Genomic DNA, 13,222 nt, shown 5'->3' with positions numbered 1-13,222 from the left:
GCATTAAAGTTCACTGATTTAGACAGATTATTCTGTCCTGTTGGAACAAATTATCTGTGTGAGAGTCACTCGGTGTCTCTGAGAGGCATGGGGGGAGCAGGAAAGGGGCTGCTGCTGCTAGAGGAGATGAGCAGGATGAGGCAAGCCAGGTGTTGCGGTGCTGCTGACCACGGAAAGTGCTGGTTTAGGGCCACCTATGAGCTAAGTTTTTAATGTCTCCTTAATGTAAACGGTCTGGTTGGGACATCTGGCTGTCAGTGTGTCTTCTTGCCAGCAGCTGTTTGCAGTAACCTGTGGCTTTCATGGAAACTGGGCTCACGAGGACCACAGTGTGATGTATTTATTACACAGAGGCAATCGACTCCCCGCTTGTCGCTCCGTTTTATGAGCGAACATTTACTCTGAAGCCGAGGCTCATCTGATAAACATTTCAAGGTACAAAAATGCACGTTCCCCCCGGGAAGGAGAACAGTCTGTCAATTAAAATCCTGTTACGAGGTGGCTTCCCTTGGCAAAAAAAAAAAAAAAAAAAAAAAAAAAAAATCCCTGTTGCCTCCTGCTATGTCAGTGCCTCTGCTTCTGTCCAAGCTCCCTGAGAGCCAGGCTGGATGGCAGAGCTTCGCTCTTGGCACGAGCCTGGCACTGGCTGCTTTGGCTTTTATAGATTCATCCCCTTGGCTGCAAGTCACGTATTTCTCAAGTACAGAACAGGGCAGAGGAGTGCTGTGAGGAGCTCCCCTGGCTCGGTGAGGACAGCACAGCAGCCAAAGTGACCACGGGCTCCAGATGTAGCTGGGCCCTGGAACTGGCAGTTTAAATGTCATCCTGCTGTCCCACAGCCTGATGCAGGTATCGGGTTAGACAGCAGCCTTCAGTGGGCTGGATCTCAAGTAACAAGGGAAATAAAGACGTGTAAGAAGAAGCTGATGGCTCCCAGGGATTCAGAGAAAAAGGAACGATTGCAAAGGACAAACAAGCCTGCAGTGTCATCAGAGGGAAGGCAGGGGGAAGGATGAGAATGGCTCTGTGCCAGAGGCCAGTGAACTACCAAAGAAACTACGACCAAGGTCATCTCTGGAGGACAAACCGCAGGCCAGTTTGGATCTATGTCCAGGAGAGTGTAAACAGTAGTGAGGTGTCATCCTGCTGCTATGGAGAGATCCTCAGCCACATCCAACAAGCAGATAGGAACGAAGGGAGAAGGAAAAACTTTTCCAGATCTAAATTACACCCTTTGCCCCCCCCATCCCTCAGTGTTTCCAAGCCCCCAGCCCATTCAAAGCATCACCCACTTGGTTCAGGCTGGGTGATACAAACATTCATGCAAAGACCACCCAGGGGTCCCACCAGCATTCATCCAAGGACTGAGCAGGACCTGGTGGTTCAAGGGGATGCAGGACAGCTTGGTGGACACCAAAAGGGGGCTTCTCTCAGCTACAAGGAGAAGGCAGGGGGCTCACATCCCCTGGCAGAGGGGTGCTCTGGGCATGGGGCAGGGCAGGACACAGGGAAGGGACGGGTACCTGGGCCCCAGCTCGTCTTCACTGCGCCAGACAAAGTCCCCAAACTTCTCGTAGTGGGAGTTGTAGTGGTGCTGGACTCGGAAGAGCATGGAAGCAGAGACCTCCATTAGGGTGTTGTAGGCTGTCTGCTGCTCCTTCCCGCTCGTGTAGCCGTTGTAGAGGTTGTAGATTTTGTCAGCTATCTCTGGAAAGGATCAGGGCACGGGGTTAATGACCAGCTGAAGGTGTTAGCACGGGAAGAGGAGGAGCAGAGCCCTTGGAAGGGCTGGCAGCATTGGCAGGCGGCTGGGGTGGCTGCCAGTGCCCTGCCTGCAGCGGGGTTCAGTGACTGCAGAGCATTCAGCAATTCCTCAGGCTGATCCTGCAGTGGGTGCCCTGCACGAGCAAAGCTGTCCCAAAGACTCCAGCAATACTCCGTGAAGGAGCAGAAAGAGGAGAGGCAAAAAGCTGCCAGGACAGGCAGACAGCCTTATCCTCCCAGGAAGGGCAGGCAAGCTCTTCCCAAATTCACCAAACCAAAAGCCATTGGCAGCTATGGTGCTAAAGAGTAGGAAGAAATCAACACTTGGTCCCAGGATGGCCCTGCAGCCAGAAATGCAGCACCTCATCATTGTGGGCACTGCTGGAGCAGCTCAGGTGTGTTAAACAAGAGTGTTAACTCTCTGCCGTAGAAAAAAATCTCTTTTTGGAGATGAGAATTGCACAAAACTGCATCCCCTTCTTTCCCCTTAGTCTCCTGTTTGCTGTTTTTTCCATGGGAATTCTTTTCTTATTGGACATGGAACTAAGCACTAACCAAAATTTTTTTCTGTGTGATATTCCCAATGGAAAGCAAGCAAGAAAGAGATCAGGTAACGTGATGGTCACATAGAGAAATCCTTTTAAATCTGAAAGCAGCCAGGTGCTCTGGCCTAGGTGTAAGGACAAGTGGGATCAGTTTCAAAACTGAACAATGCAAATGTGCAAAAGTAGCTGGGCTTTCATCAACATTTCTCTTTCCAAAGCGATCCAGCTGCCCCCAGCATCCCTTCAAACACCCAGAGCCAAAGCTGCCCTGCATGGCCCAGCCAGGGCGGCTTCTCTCAGCTTTGTGAGAAGGGATTGCTCATTTTCCAGGGCACCTGTGCCAGACACACAGCACCAGCCCACAGCCATGCATGGGAAGGATGCCTGTGGGGCATCACAGAGTCATCAGCTGCCCAGCCAAGGAGACTTTGCCCCTGGACACTCCTGCAATTTGTCACCCCTGCCTAAAAGAACGTCCCTGTGCCCACAGGTGAATTTAAAGGAGCCTTCCCACTGGGAGAGAAGCTGGACAGATTTGTGGGAGCACAGTGCAGAGAGGAAAATCAAAATTAACAGGAATTTTCTCCTGGTGGGGAACATGGGGCACCTGAACACTGACCTTCTGCCTTGCTGTCATCTACCAGCGGGCACGCTGTCCTCAGGGTGACCGTGCTCAGCTCTGAGTGTCTCCCTCGTGTGTCCACCGCGTACAGGGTAAATCTGGAAGGCAGGAAGCAAAAGGAAAACAATGTCTTGATCCCTCAGTCCCACACCACCAGGCTGTTAAGGGAACTAGCCTTCGGAAGAGAAAGGAAAAAGGTGGTCCAGGCACTATCAGTCAGTTTTGGCATCTCGAGGAGATGTGAGATGATCTCTTGGAACAGAGGAGAATCCAGGGATAGGAGCCAAGGCTGAGGGGGCAGGCCACTTCATCCCTTTCAGGAATCTGCAGGGCTCCATTTCCTCTCCCCTCATCCCAGAGACCCCTGTGGGGCTGCACCCTGAATCCTCCAGACTGCAGAGAGGTGCAGACACCTCGGGGTTGCTCTGCCATGCACTGATGTGAACATTTTAACACGGTGGTGTTTGTGAGCCGGGCTCCTCTCTGGCCCTCCTGGCAGCAGGGCACTAACTCTTGCCATAAGTGGGCTCCGTGCTGACAAGTGACAGCTCGTACTCATCCTGTGAACTGCCCTTGAGTTGTTTGCTCCCTCATTTCCTCACAAGGGTGGGGCTGGAAAAAGGGTGGGAATGATAATTTCACACTCGGAGCTAATGGAGAGCATCTGACAGTAAAATATGGCTTTTGTGCCCGATGGAGCATTGAATAAGCAGGCTGTGGCTGCACGGAACGTCCCGGGATGCTGAGCTCAGAGGCCTGCTCAGAGCATCAAAGCTCCAAGATGAGAATGCTTCTCCACAGCAGGGGTGACAATCTTCTGTCCGCTCTCCCAAAGGCCATCAGTTCATATTTATTCACTCCGAGCTGGGCATGGCAATGCAGGCTGGCTTTGACAAAGTGCAGGGGTGGGTTTGAACCCCTCAGAGGTCTGAGATGCCTGGTGGTGGGGTACCCAGCCTGAGAAGTAACACGCCACCCCTCCTTAGCCTAAGGTAAAACTGACCAGCTCTTGAAAGCGGGTGCAAGGACTATCAAAAAAGCAGCTGGAGCTTAAATGGGATTGAGACCCTGAGGTATGTTTATTTAAGGAATGGTTCTAAGTCCTTAGCATCCTTGGGGGTGACAGAAGCAATGCCTCCCTCTTCCTCACCCCACACACGAGCACTGCCAGCCCCCTCTCTCCTCCCTGCAGGCCCTGCACATCCCACATGTGGCTGATAAGAACTGACATTTGCACGGTAGCAATTCCCAGCACAGGACAGATTCCCTCTAAGCAATTAGCTCCCTAACAATACTTGCTGTCTGAAAGGATGCCAGCAGACTGCCAAGGAACTCACTCGTGTGCAGGGACAACTCCCATTTTCACAGAGCTGGGGCAGGCAGGGGACGCACGCGCCTGGCTCACCCAAGGAGATGCTATTGAATCCTTCTGGCATGACATCATTTTCCTTAATTCACCAGGAGCGCTGCTCAGAGCAGGAGCATCTCAAGAAGGACATCCACACTGTGCCATTTCACGAGCACCACACCCAGGCTGTTCCCACTGAGGGACACAATAGGGCAACACAGAATTCCACCCAGGAGTCTGCCTGCGGGGCTTTGCATCCCACCCTGGAGGTGCCACCAGTCCTTTCCCTCCCTTCAGCAGACAGGAGGTCCAAGGGGAGTGAGGAGTCTCCTGCTGGGAGCAGGGAAGGTTTGTGTCTCAGCAACGCCAAGAGAGCACCCAGTGTTGGGCAGGGGGACTCCAGCCCCAGGAGAAGAGGACCTGCAGTGAGAACGGGGCAGAACCCCGGCGGTCCTGCTGCCCACCCACTGCAGGGCTCATCAGCAGGAGCACCACAAGCAGTAAGAGGGTTTGCCTTCAGGGAGCTGCGGGGAGCTGCTCCCCGTGCCCATCCTGGGGTCACCTGCCGAGCCACAGCGGCTGTGCTGCTGTGTTTGCTTTGGGAACAGGGTGAGCAGAGCTAATGTGTAACCTCTGCTCTGCCTGCAGCCGCTCAGGCTGGCTCCATTAGCTCCGAGGTAATCTGTGACAGAGCACTTTCCTAGGAAAACAGAAGACTTTTAGCAAAACATAATTGTAATATTCAGCAATTAGCACCCATTTCACCTATTCCATCGCCAGTGGGGTCAGGAGGATTTGTTGGGTGTTGAAGCACATCCACCCCTTTGGGTGATGCTGAAGACCTGTGTGAGCTTTTCGACTGCACTTCTCCCCTCTGCCCAGTTCACACAGGAACAAAGTCACACAGCTGCCAAGAGCAAGAGCATCTCTCCTGGTCAGGCCTGGGTTAAAAAATAAATGTCAAAAAACAAGCCCTCTTTTCGTCTTTTCTCTCTTTTTTTTTTTTTTTTTTTTTTTTTTTTTTTTTTTTTTTTTTTTTTTTTTTTTTTTTCCCCTTTTTTTTGATAATGTAAGGGGGGAAAAAAAAAAAACCAAAACAAAACAATGTAAATGGAAAAACATCAGAAGCAAAGTGATTTTGATCTTGTCAATTTTTTTTTTTTTTTTTTGAGAACAAACCCGATTGCTTTACTTCACCTGGAGCCAGTCCTCTTTCAAGAATCTTAAAGGAAACTCTTTCATCTCCATTCCTTGTGAATGAGATGGTTTGGATTCAGCACCAATCACCCCAGCTGTGCTGGAGGCTGGCAGCACAGCAGCACACAGCCCCTGCACCTCTCCAGCTCCTTCCAGTCAGTGACCTCAGAAGGTTATAACATTAATTACAGTCCAAAAGATCACCCTGAAGCACAGCAGTATTAATAGCTCTGTTTTATCGACAGTAAACAGAGACATATGGGGTGAAGCATCGTGCCCCGGAGAAGCTCAGTGACATGAACAGTTTGGAAACTCGGGAGATGATGGTTTCCAATCTTGTTCTCACACCACTTGACCACCCAGCCTCTGCAGCAAAACACTTTTATGGCCAGTTAATGGCATTGTGCAGAGTGCCGGGGTTTAGTTTTGTTCTTTTATTCCCGGAAACGGACAATTAAGAGAAGGGAGTGCAAAGACGTGTGTCTCTGTGCAAGCCCAGCATTCACACCTTGCTGGAAACCTTCAGCAGATGCAGGCAAGGAGCAGCCCAGGACCCAATGGGACTTCAACAGCATGGCCAGTGGCAGGAGAGACCATGACTGCATGGGAGGGATAGGGATGTGGCTTTAAGCTGAAGAAGGGTAAGTTTGGAAAAGGTATTAGGAAGAAATTCATTACAATAGAAATTCATTACAATAAGGGTGGTGAGGTTACCAAAAGATGTGGACTCCACACGCCTGGAAGTCTTCAAGACCAGGTGGAACAAGGCTTGGAGCAACCTGAGATAGTAGAAGGTGTCCCTGCCCATGGCAGAGGGTTGGAATGGGATGAGCTTTAAGGTCCCTGCTATCTCAAACCATCCTGTGATTCTGCATCTACACAATAAACCAGGGTTTATTATTCTTAGCTCCCTCCCTCACTCTGAGGGAGGGAGCTAAGCCGAGGACAAGGTGGGATTTTGCAGCACTCCATGGAGATCCTCCTGCCCTGCTTAAATCTATTACAGCGCCGTGGGCCAAGGACCAAGCCAGGCATCATCCCCACTGATGAGGATAGAGCTGCACTTGAATAGGCAAACCGTGATAACTCGTAAATAAATGAGGCCAAAGAGCGGTTCTGAGTGCTTTGCCCAAGGCAGAGATCTCTGGGGTGAAGTCAAAGCCAGAAACTAAAAGGCCTCAGACCTACAGTCATTGCACAAACCCACGTCAGACAACCTGGAATGCCATATGGTAGATACGATCTGGCAGAAGCTCCTTTATAGCCTGGAGGTGTTTTGTTTAGTGATAAACTTTCCTCATGACATTTCCTCATCTTCTCCTGTGCTTTCCAAAGGAGCTCCAGGCTCCCTGCTACTGTCTCACAGCTGATCCTCTTTTTCCCCCAGTGCACTCAGTAAAATCCAGCACGAACACTTGTATTTCTAGAAATACTAGGATATATTTTACCTGGAGAGGTTTCAAAGAGGTCCAAACGCATATGCAGGGCAGGGATCAGCTCTCCGTGCCTGGAAATGCTGCCACCTCTGCAGCAAATCACAGCATACAAAGTCCTATGAAGTAATGCTGGTTAAATGTTTACATCTAAATTCAAACCTATTGGGACCCGAAGGAACTTTCAGGGGGAGATAGAAACCAATCAACATCTGGCCTCATGAAATGTCAATACCTCCCTTGTAGATCCCCCACCCAATGTTGGCTGAAGGCTGGGTTTTATCACTAGGGTCAAGATGCTTCTTGGGGGAGGAAGAGAGAGCAAGAGGGGGATGTTAATGCTTCGCTTCCTGGAACCCAATGACTGCTGAGATTGTCCATTGCATTTCAAGAGATTTAAAACCCAGGAAAGAATGTTTCTATCCTTCCTCAATGCAGAGAAAATAAACCAAAATACAAATCTATAAAGGCACAAAACTCTTAGGACTGAGAATGAAAGCTCAAAACATGTTACTTATAGACAGCATGTTTTTTTAACTCCCTCTCATGATGCTCATGACGTTTGAGTGCTTTACTCATGATCCTTATTTGCGGGAAGTGAGATAAGGACTTTTGAGTCTGACCTTCCTTAGCTCGGCTGCTGATTTCTTTATAACCTACAGAGATACCGCAGGCATTTCTGGTCTGCCTTGTCTGCTCTTCCTGAGGCCTTTGGGCTGGTGCAGCTGCTCGGTGAGATGCTGCACCACAACGGGCTGCCTGGGCTGCAGAAAAGGCTCAGATAGGAGCTCAGTTAGCACTCCTGCAGATGCCAAACCCCTACATTAGTTAAGTGTGTCTACTGGGAGCTGGCTGCATCCAGCAGCAATGGCTGTGTGGACAACCCAGGCCCTGAGAGGAGCCCGTGCGAGTGAAGGACAGGGCAGAGATGCTGCTCCAGAGCCCAGTGTCACGCAAAAACACGGCCTCGAGCTTTCCAAAGTGGCGCAACCACAAGATGCTCCTGCCAGTGGGGCTTGGCTTGAGCTTGGCTGATCTGCCAAGGGCTCGGAGCCGTGCTCCCGCAGCCACGAGACTCTCCTGTGAACTCCAGCAGCTCGGCGAGGGCAACCCTGGCTGGCGTCCCGCACGCAGCGCGATGGATTCTCCCTCCCCTGGCAGCGTGGCTGCCGCCACCCGTCATGCCGAGCCCGAGAACACAAATCCTGACTTGGCCGAGGTGTTTGGTGCACGTCCTGCCATCGCTCCCCGGCCGGTCACAGCTTGTCCGTGCCTCCTGCACAGCCCAGGCTGGCGGGGCTCGCACGCACCCAGCCCCACGCCGTCAGCCCCGGCTGCTCCAGCGTGCTGACACGCACACATCACACCCTGCCTTGCCAGCCCTTCTCGCTTCCTGTTCCAGCTGAAAAACAATGCCGAGGCCTCCCTTTAAAAGCCCTCAGCGGAGCAGCTCTTGGCATTCCGCGCTTCCCTGCTGCCCAGTGATCTCAGCACGGAGACTGGGCACGAGGGATGGGGGCCGGGCTCGGGCTGTGCCAGGACGCGGGGAGCGGAGCTGCCAGAGCCGTGCTCCCAAGCACACATGGGTGTGAACACACCCGCCAGACCCTGCGCTGTGCACGTCCTCGTGCTCACGGACAGGACCCAGACAAAATGTTCTTTCCCATTCTCGTGGTCTGGTGTCCTCAGCTCCCGGACACCGAGGTGAGGGGCTCGCTGGAGAGAGGCCTGGAGGCTTGAGGAGGAGGGAGTGTGTTTCCTTGTCCTGAAACACTCAGGTGAGCAGCACTATACCTTCATCCCAGCATCTCCTGGAGCCCAAACCATCCACGAATTACACACAGTTTCCCTAAAAGACTCTTCTTGAGCACTGTGGGAGCCCAGGGGTGCTCTGTGGGGCGGAGAAGATCAGCGGGTGTTTCACCCTCAGCCACATGCCATGGGCTGTGCGTGGTCCAGGAGCCACCCACCCACTCCTGCCTCCCCACCATGGGCTTGTACGTCCCCTGCAGAGCCTCCCGGCCACTTCCATTGAGGAACATGGAGCAGGAGTGGGGCTTGCCTGCCAGCAGCTGCCTGGGCAGACATGGGAAGGGGTGTGTGTGTTTAGTGCAAGCATTCCCAATCCAGAAACCATTAGAATTTTAAAAAGAAATCAAATCAAATAAAAAGCAGCCGGTCCACACAAGCCACAGGAATGCAGCTGAGCTTATTGACGACTCTGTGATTTGCAAAAATTAAGAGAGGTAAATGAGAGCAACTCCCCCTGTCTCTGCAGCAAATGCTGAGCAGACAATTAGCAGGGGGTGGCTGGGGGAAGGAGAGGATTTCTTGGTCTATTTGTTGGGGCCTGGCTCTGGGCTCCCTCATTCCATGCCCATGTCCATGGTGCCAGGGCAGGGCTGGTGTCCTGGCAGGGGCCTGACCACACTGCATCCCTGCCAAAGGCCCTGCTGGAGGCTTGGGATTTGGGCAGAGCTTTACAGGGCAGTGGTCACCCTTGTGCCATCTCCCTGGGGCTGGCACTGCCACAAGTGTCTTCTGTTGTTCATTGTCTTTGGTTCTGGCTCTGCTTTTCCATGGTAAGGAAACAGCGGACAGTGCAATCTTGGAAAAAAAGATCGCCTCTTTTAGAAAGCTCTCCTCACTGTTCTACCAACCAAGAAAATCACCTTTTATAACTGAGCTGCCTTCAGCCAACAGTGGCAACTGACCTGCTCCCATCAGCGTGCTGGAGGAACAGGTTAGCAGCAACTGGTGCCACACTGGAGTCTCAAAGCCTTGACATGACACCAATACACGGGGCTGTCAGTGAACTGCTCTCACAGTTCACACTTCTTTTTTTTTCCCAGGACAGCAAACGCTGTGAGACTAATCATTACCTTTCAACAGATGCCTCCCAGCAAAACCAGAGCACAGTTGTCAGATATACCTGCCAGGACATGCCTCAGGTGTCTGATGCCTTTTGGAAGTGGATAAAACAGTGTCCATCAAATACTGGAGGAAGGAGGCAGGAGGGAGGCACAGGTTGCTCTGCACAATAAGAAGCAGTTTGGTCAGGGAGACCCTGGGAAAAGGGCAGAGGAGTTTTGATTTCTGAGACAGTGAGGGCAGGCAGAGCTGCTGTGGGGCTGGGGACAGGCTTGCACAGCCTGGGGTCAATCCTTGCTTTGTGTCGACCCTGGGAAAGCCACCCAGGGTTATCCACGCTGCAAGGTTGCCTGAATTGCAGAAGATGCCATGGCCATGCTCAAAATCAGTGACAGGAGAGCATGGTACTTCTCACAGGGAGGAGGGCAGTGATTGCTGGTGAATTACAGGGGTGCAGTGTGGGACACTGTCACTTTGGTGTCACAGCATCCCACACCATGCTGCCCCAGGTCTCCTGAGCTTGTCCTCTGAGCTGTGAGGCCACAGAGAGCCAAAACCTGGAGTAGGAAGGTTTGGGTGCCGGTCCCCTCAACCCCTCAGCAACATCTGCCCTGCACCTGAGCCAAGCCATGATGCAGACTGGCTCAGCTCTCCCTCCTTTGAGCACTTCATCAACCTCCTTTTGTTTCAGATCCCTGTTAAACAAGATCCAAACAAAGGGTGAAGGGGAAAGAAAGAAAGAAGTTAATTAAAAATCCCGACCACTCCTTGCTACTGCCTGGATCTATTGTCTCCCTGACAAAGAAATGCCCACCAGGACATTCACCTTCCCAGCCTCAACCCTGGCATCTCAATTTCACAAGATTTCCCTCAAAACCCTGTCAATAACCCACCAGAGCAGTGATTCCCATTACTGCCATGGCTGTGAAAGAAGGCCTTGATACACAGGCCACCTTCTGTTCCCAAGAACCCTGCTCCTGAATGATACCTGTGTTGGACGGCCAAGATTCCACCGGAGCCCTCTGCCAGCCGGACACCTTGTGAGCAGCAGGGCCAAGACTGCCTTAGGTGAAAATGTGTTTCACTGGAAATGAGGGGAAAGTGCCAGACAGGCCATGGCTCCATCCAGAAGGTGCAGGAAGGTCGCTGCCACCCTCCTGGCACCCCCAGAGTGTCTTCATCACCATCCACTGTCCCTCCTTGCATTTTTCTCTGTGTTATGATTCCCTCCTTTGTCCCTCCAGATCCTTGCCAGCTGTTGCAAGAAGCAGATGATGTCTCCCTCGACCCTCCCTCTCCTTTCAGGATCAGCTTTATCCCGCTGCAGAAGGAAGAGCAGAGCAGTCTTCTCTGGAGAGAAGCTTGGAGATTCTGATGGAGATGGGATGTGGATGAGGGAGCAGCTCCTTGGCGTGGCAGCAGGACAGCACACCCAAACCAGCCACCCTGACACGAGGTAACATCGACACAGCTGATGGTCTAACACTGGGGCTTTAGCTCCTAGGCACTCTCCAAGGGGCGAGGAGGATTTAATCAGCTTGTAGATGCCCCAGCAGAACTCTGCAGTGTCCCATAGCGATGGTTCCCAGCTGTGAAGGCAGAACGATGGCAGAAAAAGCAGGATCACCATGGAATTACCAGCTTTGGAGAGGATGGATAGCGGGTGTTTGAGGTCTGTATTTCTTGGCAGCCATCATGTCCTTGCTTTCATCCTGCTGGCTGTGAGGATGAAGATTTGCAGATGTGTTTCTAAAGGCAAAGCAGTAAGAACTGGCCCAGCTATCCACAATCTTCCCTGTCTGTCCCAGGGCTCGAGGCAAGGTGTTCCCCCCACTGCCTGGAAAGGCCACAGAAGGTTCCATGTTATCCAGAATGTGAATTGTGACATCCTTTGGTGGAGTGAAGAACCAGAAGGAGGTGATAATAAGCCACTGCAGGCTGGTGCTTTTGTCTCCAGTGAAGCAACAGCAGCTCATTACAGTCTGTGAAGTGCCAGAGTCCCTGTTCTGCTGGGATGCCCAACAAAGCCCTTGGACAGAGGTCAGATGAGTTGCCTCTGACTCCCTGTGCTGCTGGAACAATTCCTACTGTGCCACAGCTCGGGCTGTCCCCAAGGCTGCCAGCTGAGGGGCTGGTCCCACTCGAGCTGCAGAACGCCAGTGAGAGCTGGTGATGGATCCAGCTGTCCTTGGTGCAGCAAAGGAGGGCTTTCCTCAGGCTCTGCATCCCACATGTCCCTAAACCCTGCCACAGCCTTCTCAAGGGCACTGCAGAGCACATCAATGCCTCCAGCTCCTCGGGGCAGGGTATTCCCTGGCAGCCCCTGCATCCTCTCTTGCTTCTGTGCAATACCTGCTGCTGTCCCCATCACTTTGGGACACCCCAGCCCTGTTCCCATAGACACTGCACTGCCCCCAGGCCCAGCTTGGCTGAGGTGGGGATTTTGAGGGTAAGTTTTGCTTTTAGGGGAGATTTTGCCTGTCTTTGCACTGATCTGTGGGAGGGTGGATTTCAGCCTCCTCTCACAGCATTAGTCCTGTGTGCCAGGTGGGTTTTCCAGGGGTGACACATCCCTTTAGTCCTTGGGCCACTCCTGGGAGGGCTGCCCTCCTCCTCCATGAAGAGACAGCAGTGCTCGGGGTGGCTGTGGCTGCAGGGGATGAGCAGGAGAGAGGGAATAAATATTCAGAGGGAGAGAGAATGAATACTCTTCCTCCAGATGTGCCAAGGAGAAAGGACAGACAAGCAAAGCGCTGGACCCCCACAGGGAGCTCCACAATGGGAATGTTCACAGCTAACCATCCCCGCTGCTCATCCTACCAACACTCTGCAGAGCTTGGCCATCGCCGGCCCTGGGGACGCGGGCGAGAGGAAGGTTGTGACCCCTGGCAAATTGGGAAATCTTTGTCCCTCCCAACCTCACAGTCCCTCTAAACAAGAACCAGACACTCCACAGCTTGCTACCCCTGGAGATCCCCTTGGTAGGGCTTGTTCTCATTCTCCTGGGGGCTTGGCTTCCATCTGGACTGCTGGTTGAAATCCAGCCCGGGCTGGTAGTGACTTCAAAAGGCAGTGTCATCTGAGGAGCAGTGGGTGGTCCACAGCGAGCCAGTCGATGGCTGACTGTTCTTATAAAAGCCACCACAGCAGGGCCCCCTGCCTTCAGAAGAAAGGCAAGGGCTGCACTGACCGCAGGGAGCAGAGCTTGTCCTGGGCCCGAGGGACAGTCACCTTAGCCAGCTGTGCGCCCCTGAGGGCAGAGCTCTTGGTCTGTCTCCGTTGGGTTTGTCCCCAGCACCGCTGGCCAGCCCTGGCTTCACCTTCCACAGGCAGCAGTGCAGAACAAAGCCCAGCAATAAAGCACACGGGAGAGGGGGACCCTCTGAGCATCCCAGGCAGCATCCCAATAAAACAAACTCCAGCTGGGCTCTGGGAGCTCAAG

The 13,222-nt window shown here is 52.7% G+C and overlaps 1 protein-coding gene across 1 annotated transcript in view; it reads right to left on the bottom strand.

Annotated features, from left to right (window-relative positions):
• The window catches only part of ASTN2 (astrotactin 2), a 291,732-nt gene that overhangs the window by 5,159 nt on the left and 273,351 nt on the right, over positions 1-13,222 (bottom strand). Inside the window, exons 19-20 of the mRNA XM_058423166.1 lie at positions 2,929-3,029; positions 1,524-1,707 (exon numbers count right to left, since the gene is read on the bottom strand). Coding sequence (XP_058279149.1) covers positions 1,524-1,707; positions 2,929-3,029 — 285 coding nt within the window. The remainder of the gene's footprint in view (positions 1-1,523; positions 1,708-2,928; positions 3,030-13,222) is intronic.

Source organism: Hirundo rustica, chromosome 20 (genome assembly GCF_015227805.2).
Source record: "Hirundo rustica isolate bHirRus1 chromosome 20, bHirRus1.pri.v3, whole genome shotgun sequence".
NCBI classification, from domain to species: Eukaryota; Metazoa; Chordata; class Aves; order Passeriformes; family Hirundinidae; genus Hirundo; species Hirundo rustica.
The sequence above is the reverse complement of the archived record's forward strand: the minus strand, read 5'-3'. Positions and strand labels throughout refer to the sequence as shown.